The sequence below is a fragment of the Eptatretus burgeri genome, chromosome 16 (genome assembly GCF_056783735.1).
Source record: "Eptatretus burgeri isolate ZD-2024b chromosome 16, Ebu_testis_v1, whole genome shotgun sequence".
In the NCBI taxonomy this organism is placed as follows: Eukaryota; Metazoa; Chordata; class Myxini; order Myxiniformes; family Myxinidae; genus Eptatretus; species Eptatretus burgeri.
This window is the reverse complement of record NC_140976.1, coordinates 62,825,957-62,844,686: the sequence shown is the minus strand read 5'-3', so window position 1 is coordinate 62,844,686 and position 18,730 is coordinate 62,825,957. Positions and strand designations below refer to the sequence as shown.

The 18,730-nt window shown below is 42.8% G+C and overlaps 1 protein-coding gene across 4 annotated transcripts in view; it reads right to left on the bottom strand.

Moving 5' to 3' along the window:
- The window catches only part of LOC147011191 (glycine receptor subunit alphaZ1-like), a 151,540-nt gene extending 133,945 nt beyond the window's left edge, over positions 1–17,595 (bottom strand). For 2 of the 4 annotated variants that reach the window (XM_085860400.1, XM_085860398.1), the window contains exon 1: positions 16,989–17,387. In XM_085860400.1, the coding sequence (XP_085716526.1) occupies positions 16,989–17,068 (80 nt within the window). In that variant the 5' untranslated portion in view covers positions 17,069–17,387. Of the gene's footprint in view, positions 1–16,988; positions 17,388–17,476 lie in introns of those variants that run through there. The other 2 variants (XM_085860399.1, XM_085860401.1) reach the window with 2 other exon arrangements.
- Between the last annotated feature and the right edge of the window lie 1,135 nt (positions 17,596–18,730).

Here is an 18,730-nt window from a genome sequence, read left to right as displayed (position 1 = left end):
GGCCCAGGGGTGTAGAAGTTCGATGAATCAAAGAAAGGGCTTCACACAGAAACAACTTGCTTTTATATACGTGTGTGTATATATGTATATGTATATATATATATATATATATATATATATATGTATATATATATATATGTATATATATATATATATACATATATTTAATAAAGACCCACCCACATCTCTCACCTGTGAATGGAGGGAATAGCCAATCAGCTCTCACTTAATCATCAAAACCCAGGTGGCTTGGATTATACAAATAAATTGACTCCTCCCAGGCTCTTCTCGCTGAAGAAGCTGCATAAAGCAACCAAGAGGGCCGCCGCAAGGTAGGTTGCTGCCACACAAGGTAAGTTGCTGTCGACACAAGGTTTTCTTTATTTATATATTGAATGCTTTTCACATTTGCACATGGTACATGTTTGTGAGCCTCATTGGTATGCATTGCTGTCTGCGCTGTCACTGATGATTCACTAATAAGCAATGAAACGGGTCCGGTAGCTGAGGGGGGTTGGGGGGGGGTGTAGCATTGAGATTCTCATGTGTGTACAACTTGTGAATGTCTTTATAGCTGTGGAGGAACTCTGGGAAGGGTTTGAAACAGCAAAGCACTTACCTTGTGTAGGCCGTATGTGTTTATGCATGTTTGAGTGTATGTATGTTTACACAAGTATGTTAAATTTTACTGAGTCAGTAAAATTTACCATACATCTGCAAAGGGTATAGGGGTGTGGGTGAGACATATTTGCGATACACCTGGGTGCTCAGGGAAAATATGAGATGGTGGTGAACGATATATATATATATATATATATATATATATATATATATATATATATATATATATATATATATATATATATATATACATGTGTGTGTAGGTAACGGAAAGTAAAAACACGCTGAGCCATAAAGAATAAAATTGTTTGTTAAAATCCTGACATTTCAGAAGAAAACCGTCTTGCATCCTCAGAGGTGGCAACAAAACACAAAAAGTGCAGCTGCAGAAAATCAGCTGCACTTATTGCATCCCAAAGGAACGGCTGCACATTATGATTGGGCTGCAGGGAGGGGCGGAGAACAATCTGCATGAGGTTTGGAATAGATTTAATAAAGAGAGTGGGATTGGGAGGATGGATCTGCTTCCAGTTTGGGTATCTGTGTCATCAATTTGGAGTCGTGTATTTCATGTCTGCCCTGGCCTTGGGTATGGCCGTATGGGGCTTCACCTTCACACACACAGGCAGGGGGTGTGGGTGATTACGTAATCCTCGATAGGAAGCATGAAGTTCGATGTGATGGTTCATCAACTGTATGTCCGACAACCACGCTTCGAGGATTTCCCGGGTAGCCTGGCCGGGTGCCAACTCTTTGACAACTGTATTTTCCCACGCGAAGTTGTGCTGTTGGTCTGACAATGTGCTGCTACCAGCGAAAGGTTATCTCCGCATGCTATTGCTTGATGCTTGCTGGTGCTTCAACTGTGTTGCAAGTCGCTTAGATGTCAGGCCCACATAATAGGCATAAAATTCACGACATGGGATTTTGCTGACCAAATTCATCTTATCAAGTCTATTCCCTTTGTCTTTGGGCCTGGACTGCTGCATGGGGAGTGTTGCCTGAGGTTTGTTGTTGCCAGAGATTCTGAACGGTTGCAATAGACAGTTGGCCATCTCAGAGGTATTACCGATGTATGGTAATACTACTGTTTTGACCGGTACATCAGGTCACAGTGTCGGTGCCTTCTTTCGGCAAGACCGAATGAATGCTGTTGGCTAGTCATTGTTCTGCAGCAAGTGGGCGACGAGTTCAATCTTGGCCCATCATGTGACTCGATCACTGCAGTGTGATTTTGTTCGGTCAAACAAGGTTCGTGCATAAGATCGTTTGTGCGTCGTCGGGTAACCACTTCTGTAGTTAATCACCCGGTCTGTGTGCATGGGTTTGCGGTACACCTGGATGCTCAAACGCCCGTCTGTTGCGTGTTTGACGCCAACATCCAAAAATGCAATGAAGCCGGCTTGTTCGAATTTGTGTATGAACTTTTTTGTGTACATTTTCGAGGCTCGTAAAGGAGCTAACACACAGAGCATATAACAAAGGGAGCAGGAGACAAGAGGGGTGGGAGAGGGAAGAACAAAGCATGAGGGAGCAGAAACATTAGGAGATCTGTGGAAGGGAGAGGGATGGGGTGGGGTACATGGGGTAAACAAGATGGACACTACAGGGACTTTCAAGAAGGAAAACAGGGAATTTGAAGGAGGTGGGTTTGGGGGTGGATTAGCAGGGGTAGAAAAGTTGATGCTTTTGGATGGGGGAAGATAGAGATGGTGATGAACAACTGTTTTGAAGAGTGGGATTGAAGATAGCATGGGAGTTTGCTCCAGATGTGGGGGAAAAAGAGGAATAAAAGAGTGAAGGTGAGCAGTAATTCTTGATTTTGGTAGTTTTACCAGAAGGAGATTGCTGGCGGATATTGAGCACCTTGCGGAAATATGGGGGGGGGACAAATCACAGAGAGAGCTGGGGTGGGGGGTGCAAGGCCAGAGAGGAGACGGTAGAAGACAGAAAGACCACCGACCTGAATGCGGTGAGAGAATGAGAGGCCCAAAGACTCAGCTTCATCGTGGGAGATACCAATGATCCTAAAAGCCTTGGTTTCCACAGCGTGAAGCCGAGAAAGGTGAGAGGCGGGAGCACCAGCCCAGAGGGGAGAGCAGTACTCCGCCAGGCTGTGGATGAAAGCTTTGTATGTGGTGAGGAGCTCAGGTGTGCCACGGAAGGACTTTGCACGATGGAGGATGCCCAGTTGGTGGCTGGCTTTGGAGGAAGCTTGGAAATGTGGCTTTCATGGCAGATAGTGAGACTCAAAATCTTGAATGAAAGGACTTCAAGAGGATTGTTGAGAAAGTAGATGGGGGGGGGAGGGGGGTCCAGATGGTCCTTTCAGAGAGATATATTGAGAGTGTGAGATTTGTCAGGATTGAAAGACATGCTCCACGTGTTGGACCATTTTGTGATGACCGATTTTACCCAGATCTGCAGAGAGTGAAGAGGCTGTTGCTTGCCGATCTGAGGGATGACCGATGGTATGGCAAAGGTTGGCGTCATCAGCAAAGAGATAGAGGATTTTCCAGAGTCGGAGAGATCACTGATGATAACGAGAAAAAGCACAAGGCCCAGAACACTGCCTTGAGGAACTCCAGCCTGGATGGGAAGAGGAGATGAGAGAATTCCATAAAAGGGCCACGTGTTGACTGCGACAGGAGAGGAAGTCTGCGAGCCATAAGTGAAGATGGCCTTGGATACTTTAGGAAGAGAGTTTGATGAGCAGTACAGGGTGCCAGACAGCATTGGCTCGAATCTCATATCTGGCAATGAGGACCTCCATCCATTGTTGGGAAAGCGGAAGCAGCATGTCCAGGATAGAATGACCTGGCCTGAATCCAAATTGATGATCGGAAATCAAGCCATTGGAGAAGATGAAGGATTTTATGTCGGAAGCGTTGATAGATTCCATGACCTTGCTGATGAACCGTATGGCAAGTATGATCCTATTGATGTGGCCTTGGAACCTGTCAAAGCTGTCTGTTTTTGATAATAGTAAATGTGTCATCCACATACTGGAGCCAAAGTTTGGGCATGCTTTCACCTTGTAATGCCTGTTGCTCAAAGTGTTGCATTACTAACATGCAATTCACCCTGATATGGGAGAGCCGATGGGTGTGCCTTGGGGTTAATGATAAATTTGATCCCTGAAGCAGAAGTATGTCAATGTGAGCATGAGTCCAACAGTGAAAGCAGCTGTGTTGGACTGAGTCAGCTGTTATCTGTTCAGCATTGGTCTGCAGTGATGGCAGTCTCTGAGGTTCTCCTTGCTTGGTCAGCAGGGATGCAAGTGAATAGGGCAGTGACATCAAAGGACACGATGATCTCATCCTCTTCTATGTGGACATCTGTGATGCGTGAGAGGAACTCCTCAGCATTGCGGACCCCATAAGGTGAGTCTGACCGACGCCAAATGCTTAACGTGACAGAAGAGCCCTTCAGAGAGTTTGTCGGTGGTGCCATCTCTTCAGGCCGCAATGGGTCGGAGTGGTACTCCGTTTTTGTGCACCTTGGGTAGCCCGTAAAACTTTGGTATTACAGAATCCGCTGGCTGCATTGTCCGTTGTTCCTCTTCTGTCATGAGGCCCCTTTCTCGGAGGTGATGCAACACCTTATTGACTTGTCGTTCGATGGTTTTTGTAGGGTTCTCCTCGAATTTGCGATACATGTTCTCATCGTCCAGGAGTGTTTAAACTTTATGATTATAATCTGTCCAGTTCAAAATTACCATTGCCGGGCCTTTGTCTGCAGATACAATGGCAATGTCTGTATCTTGGCGGAGGCTGCGTAGGGGGAGTTTCTGTTTGATGGTGAGGTGGTGAAGTTGCTTGACTTCTGCCAGTGTGTTGGTGAGACGGGCACAGATCCAATCCTTGACTCCATCATCCGTCGGAAGCGTAAAGATTGTGGGCTCCACAGCTGCCATGAAGTCAGCAGCTTCAGCATCTGATGTGTCGAAATTGAGTCCTCGTTCGAGTAAACATGTCTTCGTCGATGTGAGTGTTCTTCCGGAAAGGTTATGTAGCCGCCTCTTTGGTTGGTTGTCTCTTGACAGCTTGAGTTTGCTGAGTTTGTTGTTCAAACAGGTGTGTACCTTGTACTTGTGCTGCTGCTCCGATCATATGACAGCCAATGCCAGCTGGGTGAACTTTTCACCATCAAGATGTTCAACACACTTGAACTTTTCAGCATTAATTGCGGCATTGTATTGATCCCGTTGGTCACGGGCATCTTTAATAAGACATTGAAGCAGCTGTCGGCTGAAGCGGGCCGCAATGTCCTTTCCGAAAGCAGAATTGACTGGTGATCTGTAGTTAATGTTTTTGGAGAACAACTGACCTTTGGTGCTGATGAAACAGAAGTGCATAGAAACATTTGGTCTGCCTATGTACAAGAAAATGTCTCCAAACTCATTGGGCAGCGCTTCACCATGAAGCGAGACAATGACCCAAAACACTGCCAATGCAACCAAGGAGTTCATCCAAGGGAAAAGGGGGAAAGTTTTTAGACTGGCCAAGTCAATCTCCTGATTTAAATCCAATGGAGCATGCATTTCACTTGCTGAAGAGGAGACTAAAGTCAGAAACCTTGCAAAACAAACAACAACTGAAAATGGTTGCAGTAAAGGCTTGGCAAAGCATCTCAAAGGAAGATACCAAGAATTTGGTGATGCCAATGGGTTAAAAGCTTGATGTAGTTATTCCATGCAAGGGATATGCAACCAAGTACGAACTATTATACTACATTAATTTACTTTAAGTTAATCTGTTCCAATACTGATGCTTACTTGGAATGGGGGGACTGAACATAAAAAGTGCTATTGTTCTACAATGGTAAAACACATAGTGTATGCATAGATATAACAAGAAATAAAAGAAGACCTGTCCATATACAGTGTATATACTAAGAAGAGTACCCGTCCCAAGTGACAGGTGTAATTTAACAAAGTTTGAATGTAAAATGTATATTTATGCTCCACCCATGTCTTGCCTCATGCATATGTATGCCCATGTGGCACATCATCTCCACTGCAGTGGGTGACAGTGACTCTTCCCCGATGTGCACGTGTGCAAGTATCTCAAAAAAGCACGGTTTTTAGCCCACGTTGGACTTCGTCCGAAACGGGGACTTGTGTATTTGGTATCGATTTTGATGTCCTAGCGTGCGTCCATGGGTCCGCAACCGTATCTCTGACATGTATGGACCGATTTTATTCGTACTTGCCAAAAAGACAACACATGATAGAACAGTATACATATGCACATCGTTTTTTTTCTCCCCGAGTTCAGATCCAAGATGGCTGAATGGTAGCCATTTTAGTTATAATAAAAACTCGATGTTGAACACATCCTCAACCATTTCTCTGACATGCATATACCAAGGTTCTTCAAACTTGGCAAACTGATAATGAATGACGGCTTACGTACGCACGTCATTGGGTTTTTTTTTTGAGATCAGATTCAAGATGGCCGACTGGTAGCCATTTTCTTTCTAAAATGTGTCCACAACCATTTTTCAGACATGTATGGTCCGATTTTGTTCAAACTTGGCACAAGCACAGTACATGATGGTGTAGCAGAAGAAAAAAAATTATATTCATGTACTCTCAATTATAATTGTTGCTGGTGCTTTATAAATTTAATTTTTATGCTGCAAGTCGAATTGGCTGTCAGTTCTGTTTCCCTTTACCCAAGAGTCTTTTGACTTAAATATTGATAAAAGGAATATCTTACTCTGAAACAAGGTGACCTGGTTGATAACACTGCAACTTTTGCCATGATTATGTCCAGTTCTTGCATTTTCAAAATCGGACGGGGCTGATAAATCGGCCTCGTCATGTGGGGTGAGGGGGCTGATTTTTGCCCATGGGGCTGATTTTAAAATTGCTTCAAAATCTTGTGAATTAGTTTTTGTATATTGTTTTAACATGTGGTCCAAATTGACCAATGTCCGTACAAACTGAACTGCCAAAGAATCTGAATAAACTGAGCCGAATCCTAACTATGTAATTTCAAAATGTACCTTAAACGGCCCTTCTTGGGGCCAAACACAAAGTTCTGAGACACAGAACTTTCTGCTCAAGCACAGTACTTTCCCACAATCCATTTCATTGAAAAAGTTTTAAAACTAAGTTGTCTTTGTTGTTGTGGATTATTACCTGTAATGACAAATGTTCTGACAATTTGCATGAATGATGTGCCGGTACAATACATTACATGTATGCCATTGAACTGGGACCATTCAAGTATTACGTACACAAGTCCAACCCATTTTTCCCCCTGGACTAGCCCACTGTGTTCAACTTATACATGGGGATAAATCTTGACTTTTCACTGCCATTACCTTGTCATGTAGGTTGTACTTGAATGTCCACACCTGGATCCACCAGTAACATAGTAATAATGTCAAAAGATTTATTCTCGTAACAAATTTAAAACTTTATTCGCTGCAATGCTGAATGACCAAAAAAAAAATCTGAACAGTCGCAAATTTAATGAGTTTATTGATGCATTTCTGTCTCAACAAAACTAATTTATCTGCAAGTATCTCTCTCTCTCCAGTCCAATAACATAACAGATTACATGTGTTCAGTACATTCTGCCAAATACTAATTCACTTTAGTAGGTTTAGTATTGACTAGCCAAAACCCCGTCACAGACGGGTTCCGTTCCATGAGCCCAATATGACAACCAGTGGCGGCTCTTGTAAGAGCCGGATCCCAGTCGATGTACTCCATGGCCTTACCTAATGAGGCCGACAAAACGTCCTTGTACACGACATTTTTGGTGTACACTACTCCTTGTGAAGAAGTCCCCCGATTTGTGCACGTGTCTACTTTGACGTACAAACACCGTGTCAAAACTTCTCAGGTCACAGTACCGAGAAAAACGTGACGCGACCGCAAGGAGGAGCACAAAATTGGTCCTTCAGTATTAATATAAAGATATAATGTTTCTTGTTACATTTTTTGTGTCAAATTCACATTCTGAGGTAGTCAACATGTGCAGAAGAGGGTTTTACATTGCAGCCGCTATTTTCGAGGAGTAGAATTACACCTCTCAGCGGTAACGGTCTGTCCGACGACAGACGTAATGAGGTCAGTGAATGGCTGATGTCATGACGTCCTTACGCCTCTCAGCGGTGACGTCACACGTCGCCATTTAAATGAATGTAAAACGAAAAGTGTTTATTCTGCTTCAGAGTTGAAGTTTGACTATTGCCACTATGTGCGATGCACTCTTACAGGTACGAAGTTTCTTTCAGTCCAGGTCACAGTACCGAGAAAAACGTGACGCGACTGCTAGGAGGAGCACAAAATTGGTCCTTCGGTATTAATATATAGATGTAAATCTTCAGGCAGAAACCCTCAAAAGTCAATATCATCAGACTCATCAGATAATTGTGAAAGAGATTCATCCCCTGAGCTACCTGAAGATAAGTCCAACACAACAGTATTCTCATCATCTGTGGAGATGGCTTCAACCATGTCATTGTCCATTTCTCGCGTCCAAAAGGAGACCAATGGTGTTGAAGAAAGGTGTTTTGTTTTGCCATACAGGTAATCTTAGGTTTTTTTTTCTTTTTTTTTCACAGCTTAATTTTACGGGGCCGATAAAAAGACCCCCTGAAAATCGACCACCGGGTCGATCACGGGGGCGAGGCCGATCGGCCCCGTCAAAATGCAAGCCATGTATGCCATTCTCTTTCACCCAGTGGACACGTATTGCAGTTGGAGTTCTTTTGCCTAATGCTTAACAGACCCCTCCACTCCCACAAAAGCATATAAATGCCAGGAAATGTAATCTTAGCTTAGTGAAAATAATTGTGGATGTTTTACATGTCAGTGTTTTGAACTCCGTGGTACCACAAATTAAATGTTCTCTGACGAAATGTAATTTTCCTTGTGGACAGTGGATGATTTGGGTGTTTAAAGAGACAATAACGTACATATGATTTACACCAAGTCGGTTAACAACAAAATTCCACAACAATGGCATACACGTGCAACTCACTTTATTTTGCGATCTGATCAAAGATGGCCGACTGGTAGACTGGCAGACATTTTAGTTGTACATCAATATGGGCTAGCCATTCACCTCCGTTCAACAAAATTACTAAAACAACGGAGGCCGTGACATTTTATGTCTTTTTTCTTGTTTACGATGCACTTGTGTTTTTTGTTTATTATTATTATTAAAAAAAAGGTTATTTCAAACTCTGCAAGTGTTGCTTAAACTGGTTGGAGCATTCATTTTCACGAATCTGGACATGTAGGCCATTCCAGGATGACGGGAAAAGATAGCAAAAGTATCTGACCCCAATGATGAGAAAAGTTTAAGTTAATTTATCAATTTAAAAAATATTTCATCGACTTTAAAAAAGGTCAATTGTGTTGCACTCTTGGTTTTGCTCAGTACCAAAACTATGAGCTATTTATACCACCCACCAAAAAATGATGATGCAACACAGGGTGACGGAGGTTGGATTTGTCCAACAAGAGGAAAAATATAATGGTTGAAAAATAAAATTTGTCAGCAACATTACTCATGGCTGTTTTCCCATCATTTCAAAAGTGAATGTTGAACTTTTCAAATGCAGCGCGAGAAATAGCCGCAGTAAACGAGAGACAGACTAATGCATGGACAGAACCCACAGTTCATAATATATAATAGATGACTTTCCTTCCAAGGAACTTCAACACAGAAAGAGACCATTCAGCCCATAACAGTGGAGATGAAAGACAAACGAGAGAGGGAATTGGATAAACATTGGGGTAGGGAGGAATAGGGTGGACAGGAAGGATACAGAAGGAAACTTCTTCCTTCCTCCCCCAATCCTCCCTATCCTCCTCCATTCTCTCCCTCCCCTCTTTCCCCTCCTTTATTTATCTCCCCTCACTCCCCCCCTCCCCCACTCCCCTTACACTCTCTCTCCCTCCCTCTTTTCCCTCCTCGTTCTCCCATCCCCTCCTGCCCTCTCTCCCCCACCCCTTTGTATCTCCCCACTCCACTCTCTCCCCCACCCTAACCCCCCTCTTCCTCCTCTCTATATGTCAGTGCTCTATCCTTTTTAAACAGCTTTAATTTCCTTTTCATTTTTTTTTCTTTCCCGATTCAGTTGTTACTTTTATTTGATATTGGATGTACCGTACTCTGTTCTCGAGTGTCTGCGCTGCCGAAGCAGCTTCCTCAGCATGCGTTATACTGGGAGGTTTGCCATTGCCTTACCAGCAGTAGTTCGGACAGGAATTTGTAATTTGGCAACGGTGCCAACGATAGCTCGCCAACTTTTCGTGAAGGACAACGTTGAGATCTTTAACATCCACCAACTAATGTCGGAAAAGAGGACACCCAGTTTAAAGTCCATAAGAGGGACAACACACATATTGATGATTCACCCAGTCAGTGAAACACCAGGATGACATTTTATAGCTGGGCCGAGATTCAAACCCAGGCTAGACAGCTCCAAGTCGAATGTGGGTAATCGGGGTCATCCTTTCAGAGGTCGCATCGTATCGCACTGTAAGTAAAGAAACTGTGATTCCATGTTGTACGTACGTGGTAAAAAGGGAAAATAAAAGTAGAATCCAAATTGAAAAATAAAATAAAAACAAAGCTACTGGTGAACCTGGATGGTGCAAAATAAAATCAGACATACAATAATCACCTTTAAAAGAGTGAAAAATGAAATTTGGAGTCATTTTACTTCACGTACCATGGACCCCAGTATTTAGTTATATCAGGTAAGCATAAAATCGCTTTTTCTCTCCCTCCTGCCACCTAATTTTTAGCTTACCTGGAACGTAGTTCTGGGTAGCTTATGGGATGGTGTGTCATCCATCCGTCCGTCCATCCACAAACATTTCCAACTTTTTCTCTGAAACTACATATACGATTTTGATGAAACTTGACCACAACCTTCATCACCCATTATGTTCCAAAGTTTGTTCAAGGCATTTAAAATATATCTATATCTATATATACATACATATGTGAAACGTATGTAAAACATACTCTTCTATCGTGTGTGTGTGTGTGTATATATATATATATATATATATATATATATATATATATATATATATATATATATATATATATATATATATATATATATATATATATATATATATATATATATATATATATATATTTGCTTTCTTCTCCGAAACCACACACACAATTTCAATGAAACTCGATGACAACCTTTATATATACATAAAAAAACATAAATACTAATAAAATTGGGATCCAAGAAAGTTAATGAGGAGGGGGGGGGGAGGTTTGCCCCCAAGAATAGGTATTTGCTTTCTTCTCCGAAACTACAAACACAATTCCGATGAAACACAACCTTCATCACCCATGATGTACCAAAGTTTGTTCACGGCATTAAACAAAAATCCATCAGTAGATACTTTCTTCTCCGTTATATATTGTGTGGGTCATCCACGCCTACTGGTAGTTCCCTGATTTTCATATCCAGCCACAACCAGGTGAGCACCCAGGGATATTGCCCCTATTTTTTCTGATTTCACTCTCAATTTTGCAATTATTTCGGCCATAAGTTCCAATCGTCAAATGGAGAATCATAATTCGAATATCAGCTTTTAATAAGCCTATTTGATACATTATTCAATCTTGCTAGGAGCCAATCACATTGCACCTATCCTCACACAGCCAATCAGCGTAGATCAAGAGCAAATATACCAACAGCCATCTTTGTCATATATATGTATATGTATACTGTATGTATATATACGTATACATATATCATGGAATATGGAAGTATTCCAAAAGAGAGATGATATGGGAAAAAATGGCCACCCATTCAAATGTGGAAATGTGCATCTCTGATGCAGACTGCACATAAACTCCTAAAGAGTGAAGTCATAAGCATTTAAAAGCCAAAACTTTTATTCTCGAGTGTTTTCTGAACTAGCAAGATTAAAAAAGATGCCAAAATACATCGGTAGAATACCACAGTGGGAGATTGCTAAAACACCAGTTTGTACTTCTTGCAGTTCTTCCCCTCTCAAAATGATGTAAAACTGTCGCCCATCTTATCTCAATAACTGCTGAAGCCAAGATGGCGATTCCAACATGAGGAAGTTACTTTGGCTCGAGGCTAGTGAACGCAACCCAAAATAAAAAAAAAACATATAAAACATCAATCGCTTTATTACGAAAAAAATAAAATAATACAAGTGGTGCCAGGCACAACAAATCCTGCCCATTTAAGGCATAAAGTTATTTTGGGGATCAAATTTAAATTTGATACATCCTTAACCTGAATGGTGATTATAAGGAATAGAATAAGGAATATTTTATTCTTAGTTTGAAGTCAATTAAACCATTTTTGACAAAGTTATGAATGAAAAGACGATTTTGACCTTTTCGTGACCTGACCTTGACCTTTGACCTAATTGGACCCAAAAGTTAATGGGGTCGTCCGAGGTTCATTACCCACCTGTGGATACAATTTGACAGTGTTTGAGCCGGCCGTTTTCCCGTAAAGTTGTATTTTCGTAACCATGTATTAGTTTTAATGGAAAATTTGTAATTTTGACCGATGACCATGTAATGACCCCCAAAAATTCGGACCCGACCAATCTTCACAAATATGCATTTTTCACTTTAGGAATGGGTAGGATTATAAGTGACAAATAGAATAAGGTTCACCATAAGCTTAGTTTGAAGTAAATCAGATCATTTTTGACAAAGTTAGGAGTGAAAAACGATTTTGATCTTTTCGTGACCTTGACCTTGACCTTTGATCCAATTGGACCCAAAAGTTAATGGGGTCATCCAAGGTTCATTGCCCATCTGTGGATTAAATTTGATAGTGTTTGCTAAAGCCGTTTTGCCGTAAAGTTGCTAACAGACAGACAGACAAACAAACCGGACGATTACAATATACCGCTCCCTCCCTCCGGGAGGGGGTGGATTAATAAATCGAAAATAAATGTGGACTAAACCAAACTGTGGTTGGGGGGAACGGACACTGGGCAGAACCATTCCAAAAGCAATGCATATCCAAACCATCCCCCAAATCAACTGAAACAATTATTAAAACAATTTAGTAACATTGATGGATTTGATCCACACCAAAGTAACAAAATCTAAATAACTAAAGACAAAAATTCATTATTTTTAAAACGATGATCACATTGACATTTCTACATATGCGGTAATTCCAATAGTGGACTGAACCAAAAGTCAGGATTGGGGGAGGGGGGGGAGCATGCACCAGAAGCCAAATTTAATAACATAGATGGATTTAATCCTTCCCAAAATAACATAGTTATTTAGGCCATGGGTTCGGATCATCAATCATGTAATCAGATCCCGAATATCAGATTTAAATAAGCCGATACAATTATAGTACATTATTCAATCTTGCCAGGAGCCAATCACATTGCATCTCGCTTCACACAACCAATCAGAGTAAACCGCAAACATATGAACGGACATAGCGAGTCTGCCTGGTGAAGATTGTGTGATGGGGAGCGACAGGCACAGTCAACTCACCACAGACACACCCCATCACACAGTCTTCACCAGGCAGACTCGCTCCACCCACATTCCTCCCCGCCCACGTGACCAGATCACATCATCAAGGAGGACAAACCAGGATGTCCAATACATGTCCAATAACTTTCCAAGTTTCAATGCACATAACTTAAATATTTTTTGCAGATCACACAGGAAAAAGATGCAGAGGGAGCAGACAATGAATCAAGGATGATTAGCATGAACAACAGGGAGAAAAATAATATTTTTTTGGTTTTTGACTCCGAACGTCAATGTGTTTGAGCGGAAGAGGATTAACACAAGGCAGATTAAAGCAAGTTCACACACTCAATTGTTCACTTGGCTTTGAAGAAGTTTGTGGGTTACAAATGAAACGTTGCCTGAGACTTGATCAGCTCTTGCCCATTTGTATCAAAATAGGTGCAAGTTTGGTCCAGTTTTGTCATTTTGGTTGGCTGTGCCATATAGTGTGTGTGTGTGTGTGTGTGTGTGTGTGTGTGTGTGTGTGTGTGTGTGTCCGTCCATCCATTGGGACCATACTCTGTGCAGAGCGTCGGTGCTGCCGAAGCAGTCTCCTGGGTTATTGGGCACAATCCTGGACGGGTCGCCACTGCGACACAGGATACCAGCAAGCTGGTACTCATTTTGCCGACCTCAGAAGGATGAGCGGCAGAGTCAACCCCACCTGGTATTAATTCAACAGCCGAGTGGGATTTGAACTTAGGATCCTAGGATCCCAAGCTCACCACCCTAACCAATAAGCCAACACCACGAATATATATGTATATACATATACACATAAACTTATACAAATACATCAACATCAACATATACACATAAACATGTGTGTGTGAAACATATATATATATATATATATATATATATATATATATATATATATATATATATATATATACATACATATATAGGACACACACACACCTCGAATGTTAGCCTGGAGGTATGTATGCACTTTCACCTCTGAGCTGTCGAGTCTCGGTTTAACCCTCAACCCAGCTGTGGAAATTGTTACGCCAGTGTTTCATATGCCAGGCTGTCCTGATACATCATTGTGTACACCATCCCTCAGACAGACGCTAAACTGTGTCCTGACCGTTTGCATTGTTTGTGGACGTTAAAGATCCCACAATGACGTTTGTGAACAGTAGGCTTAACTTATTGTTGGAACCCTGCTAAATTCCAAATTCCTGCCTGTTCGACGGGTAGCAAGTAATCTCTTGTTGTTGAAGGTTCCTTGACACCAGGTTACATTGCTTGCTATATTAGAGTGTGATTGTTGTCTGAAACTTCTGCACTGCAAACAAATTGATTTAGTGTTTCACATGATTCATACGAGTGGCCTTCTTCAAACACGAAGGTCAACCAAATAACACACTCGCATGCACGAACAACCATACTCAATGGAGGTGGATACTTTGGGACCTGGGAGGGCTCAGTTCCACCTTGTGAAACCCGCATATGGAGATAACAACCAATGACAAACCGGCCTCTTGCGAAGTTGTTATTACAAACTGTCCACTCCTCACAATAAATTATGAAAAGTTTCCACAATCATGCAAAGTAAGCACACTGGCATACAGCAGCCAGCTTCATGAACACCAACGTTTTCTTCTTCATGCAAAATTTGAGGGGAGTTGGAAGGGATGTTGGCATAACGGAAACTGGGTTGCCCCTAAATCCTCGACAAAAGTCTACCAGGTAGATGATGATACACAAACATTGTGAGGCCATGTGCATGGAAACTCGTTTGTAAAATTGAGTGAAAGTTAAGATGCAAGAGCAGGAAGCTTCTTACACCATCGGCCGCACGCAAAACTTCAACGTGGCTTTCAGATCAGGTAACCATGCAGAGCCTCTTCGTGCACAGACTCTCATAGAACTCCTTTTGTCCAATCACTGAACTGTCCAGATTTAAATAATTATTATTTGGTCCCTTTATGGACTGTCCTTCAACTGATTATAATCGTTGCATTCATTTTGCTATTAAGTTGCAGTAAGATTAACAAGAAAATCTATGGGATTTATCTAATGTTACAGAGACAAAAGAATGCGATTTGGTGTAACAAGAGAAGTGTAGCGCCCCCCCCCCTCCCTGCCCAAGATGATGCCCCTCTCATATCGAAACTCGGGGTCCGGCGGTGAAATTACCATAATGACCCCACGACGATTGACAGCGCAGTTTCAATCAAAGCATAATTCCAGTTGAACCAATTTGTTGGGAAAATTGCCCGTCTGTCGCAGTGGGAGAGGCTGAAAATCGGAACCTCGGGTCGCCAAGCAGCCACTGCGCCAACGCCGTGCCCACACGCAACGCATGGCAAATCGGGTCCGTGTGGACCACGGTTACAGAAGGACCTGCAAGTGGAACTCATAAACCATCAATTAAAATACCAGCTTTTGGAACTCTTCTACAACGCACCTTTCCACACCCTTTTCGCAGTGTGGATTGACACACACACACACACACACACACACACACACACACACACACACACACATATATATATATATATATATATATATATATATATATATATATATATATATATATATATATATATATATATACACGCATTATCAAGGTGTCCCGAGGATGAGATGGGTTGACAAAGACCTCTAAACATGGAGATACATCGCCGTACTGCACTTAGACACGCCACCAATCTGCGTTTTGACAGAAAATGAGAATGACTTTTTTTCAAACAGACAGATATTTCTATCTTTATGAAGAATACAGGTGTGTGTGTGTGTGTGTGTGTGTGTGTGTGTGTGTGTGTGTGTGTGTGTGTGTGTGTGTGTGTGTGTGTGTGTGTGTGTGTGTGTGTGTGCACAAATCGATGGTAAAACGATCGAGCAATCAACCTGGAGATATTCCGCAGCTCCTGCTCATCGATATGTCAAGTTCATAATCCGAGTTTCACGTCGCTTTGTGCAGAAGCGATGCAATGAGAGATAATGGCTTCTAGTTCATACCGAGATGGTTTATTTATCAGGAATGTGGAGTCCACAGAGATGTCGATGAAGATCAATATCCATTGTATTTATTGTTCATTTATTTTGACCCGTTTTCATTTCCAAATGGAGGAGAAATTCCATGAACGCAATCACCAAAAGTCCTTCGGTGCGAAGGATTTCATGCAGGTTACAGGAACCGTTTGCGGTTGCGGTTAGAGACGTCGGTGTAACCGCATGTCATGTTCCATGACATTTATCCAAAACCTTGTTTAATTGGAGACCACCGCGTTTTGTGACTACTCATCTTCAGCTAGCTCGCGATCACCATCTCCACCTGAAGTATCGTTTGGTGGACCTTTCGCAATTCGAGCGTCCATCAGTTTCTGTGGAACAGGTTACTTTGGAAGGTTTGGGAAGCAAATCCAGCATTTTACAAACCGCATGGATTTCAAGAAGACCCGTTGTGCGCGACCATTTTGGCCATGGAGAATGGAACGGTCGTTCAGAGAGGGTGACTTATGGCCAAAGGTCTTCTGATTTAACACCACAGTATAATACAGCATGGCCGGGATCATTATGTCCCATGTTGCCCCATTCTTGCCCCATGTTGAGTACGATGGCAAGTGGGGATCACCCAACCCACTCCAACCCTGACTCCCACCTGCAACCCCCCCAAACCCATCGAAGATCATTGCTCATTTATTGTTGTTTTTTATTAATTTAAAAAAAAAAACGTTTTTTTGCCATCACAGAGGGACATTGTTAAGGAATAGCAGAAAAAGGCACCGGCAATCAGGTGGTGAGAAGAAAGGTTGGTGTCGGCGCAGGTAAATCATCGTACATCCCACGGCACACTCACGCTGCACCTACCCACAACATACGGATAATCCGCCCAGGAAAACGCAGAGAGCAGGCAGGTTTGCGTGGAGGCGAGCTGCACGGCGGGGCATGGCTCCGGGACGCGACCGAGGGGGGGGGGCGACCACCGAACGGCCGCTCGCCTCTTGCACGCACTTGGGGCTCGGCCGCGGTGGGAGCTCCGACCGGCCGCTGCCCGGCGCCGCCCGGCAAGGGGCAGCCTGCGCTCCGGGGCTGCGGCCGGGAGGAGGCACGAGGTGAGGGAGGGGGAAAGGAAGGGTGGGTAATTGAGAGTATGGGGATGGAGTTGCGGGGAGGGGAGGAGGAGTGGGAGAGGGAGGGGGGGGGAAAGAGAGGGGGACGGAGAAAGGAGATCAAGCAGATGGAGGTGGAATTCACAGAATAATGGGGAATTAGGAGAGCAAAGAGGAAAAGGGAGTTGAAAGTAAAGAATTGAGGTTGGACTGAGGAGGGTGATGAGTTGAAAGGGATGGAGTTACCTTCACAGGGCAGGGCCATGGACCACCCTCCGGAGGGGGAGGTGTGCAATGGTTACAAGGAGATGTGCAAGGAATGACATGGACACTTGTCCAACATGGAGGAGGTGTGAAGGACAGAAGCAAGGAAGGGGGGGGGGGGGAATAAATAAATGAGAGAAAATTCTACATCGTATATTAAACACGGAACAAAGGAGGCGGTCCAAGCCTGATGGTGGTGAGAGCAGGAGGAGGGGACAGTTGGGTGCAAGGAATACAAGGGAAGAGCAAGATGTGGAGGTATTAACAGTTGCGGAGTGGGAGTCCTCTGAGAGTCCAGAATTCGTTCACCTTGATCCATCCATTTTCACTCCAAACCAATTACTATGTTCTACACTCGTAAACATTTACGTAGACATCATCAACTCATGCAGGCACATGCAAGCGAACAGTTTCTTCTTTGTCTTTTTTGGAGAGATACGGTCGAGGCTCATGGAAGATCGATATAGTATAACCACACTGGGTGGTGTAATGGTTAGAGCGTGTGCTCTGAGTGTGGGAAGTCGTTGTACGGTTTGAACCCCACTTTGACCGAGTTATGATACGTGCTGACTCCTTGGTTGACGCTCAGCATCTTGAAGGGTTGAGCAAGGACAAGCAACCTAGGTTGGCTTCATGTGCTGAATGGACTCCTCCCGTGTTGAAGTTCGATGTAAGATGACGATCATGTACGGTATATAATCACTCGACATGGATTGCTAGCGACACAAATTTATTTATGAATAGACAAGTTGAGATGTGACAAACAATAAAAACATTTTTTTTAAAGGGACGTCGGGATGTTCCTCCAAAAAGAATGGGAACAAGGTTGGAGTTGTCACAGGAAATTATCATGTGAAACCATCCCGACATCTTTTCTTGAACAATGGTTGTCCCTACACAAAACACACTAACTGTGTGTGAGTGTGTGTGTTTGCTTGATATAGCTTTTGACAAACACAAATGGATATGACGTCATTGGCAAAATCGAAAATCGACACAGGCTTTTTTCGAGGCTTTTTCGACACTTTGTGATTGGCAAAAAAAAATTCAATGTTTTTTTTTTCCCCTCCAGGTGAGACCGTAATTAACGATTCTCAATGGTTTTTAGGAAAAAAAAAGTGTTTGGCTTCTCCTTTAAACACCAGCGGGTGTTCCCCCTTAAACACCAGCGGGTGTCCGCCCTTAAACACGAGCGGGTGTCCCCCCTTAAACACGAGCGGGTGTCCCCCTTTAAAC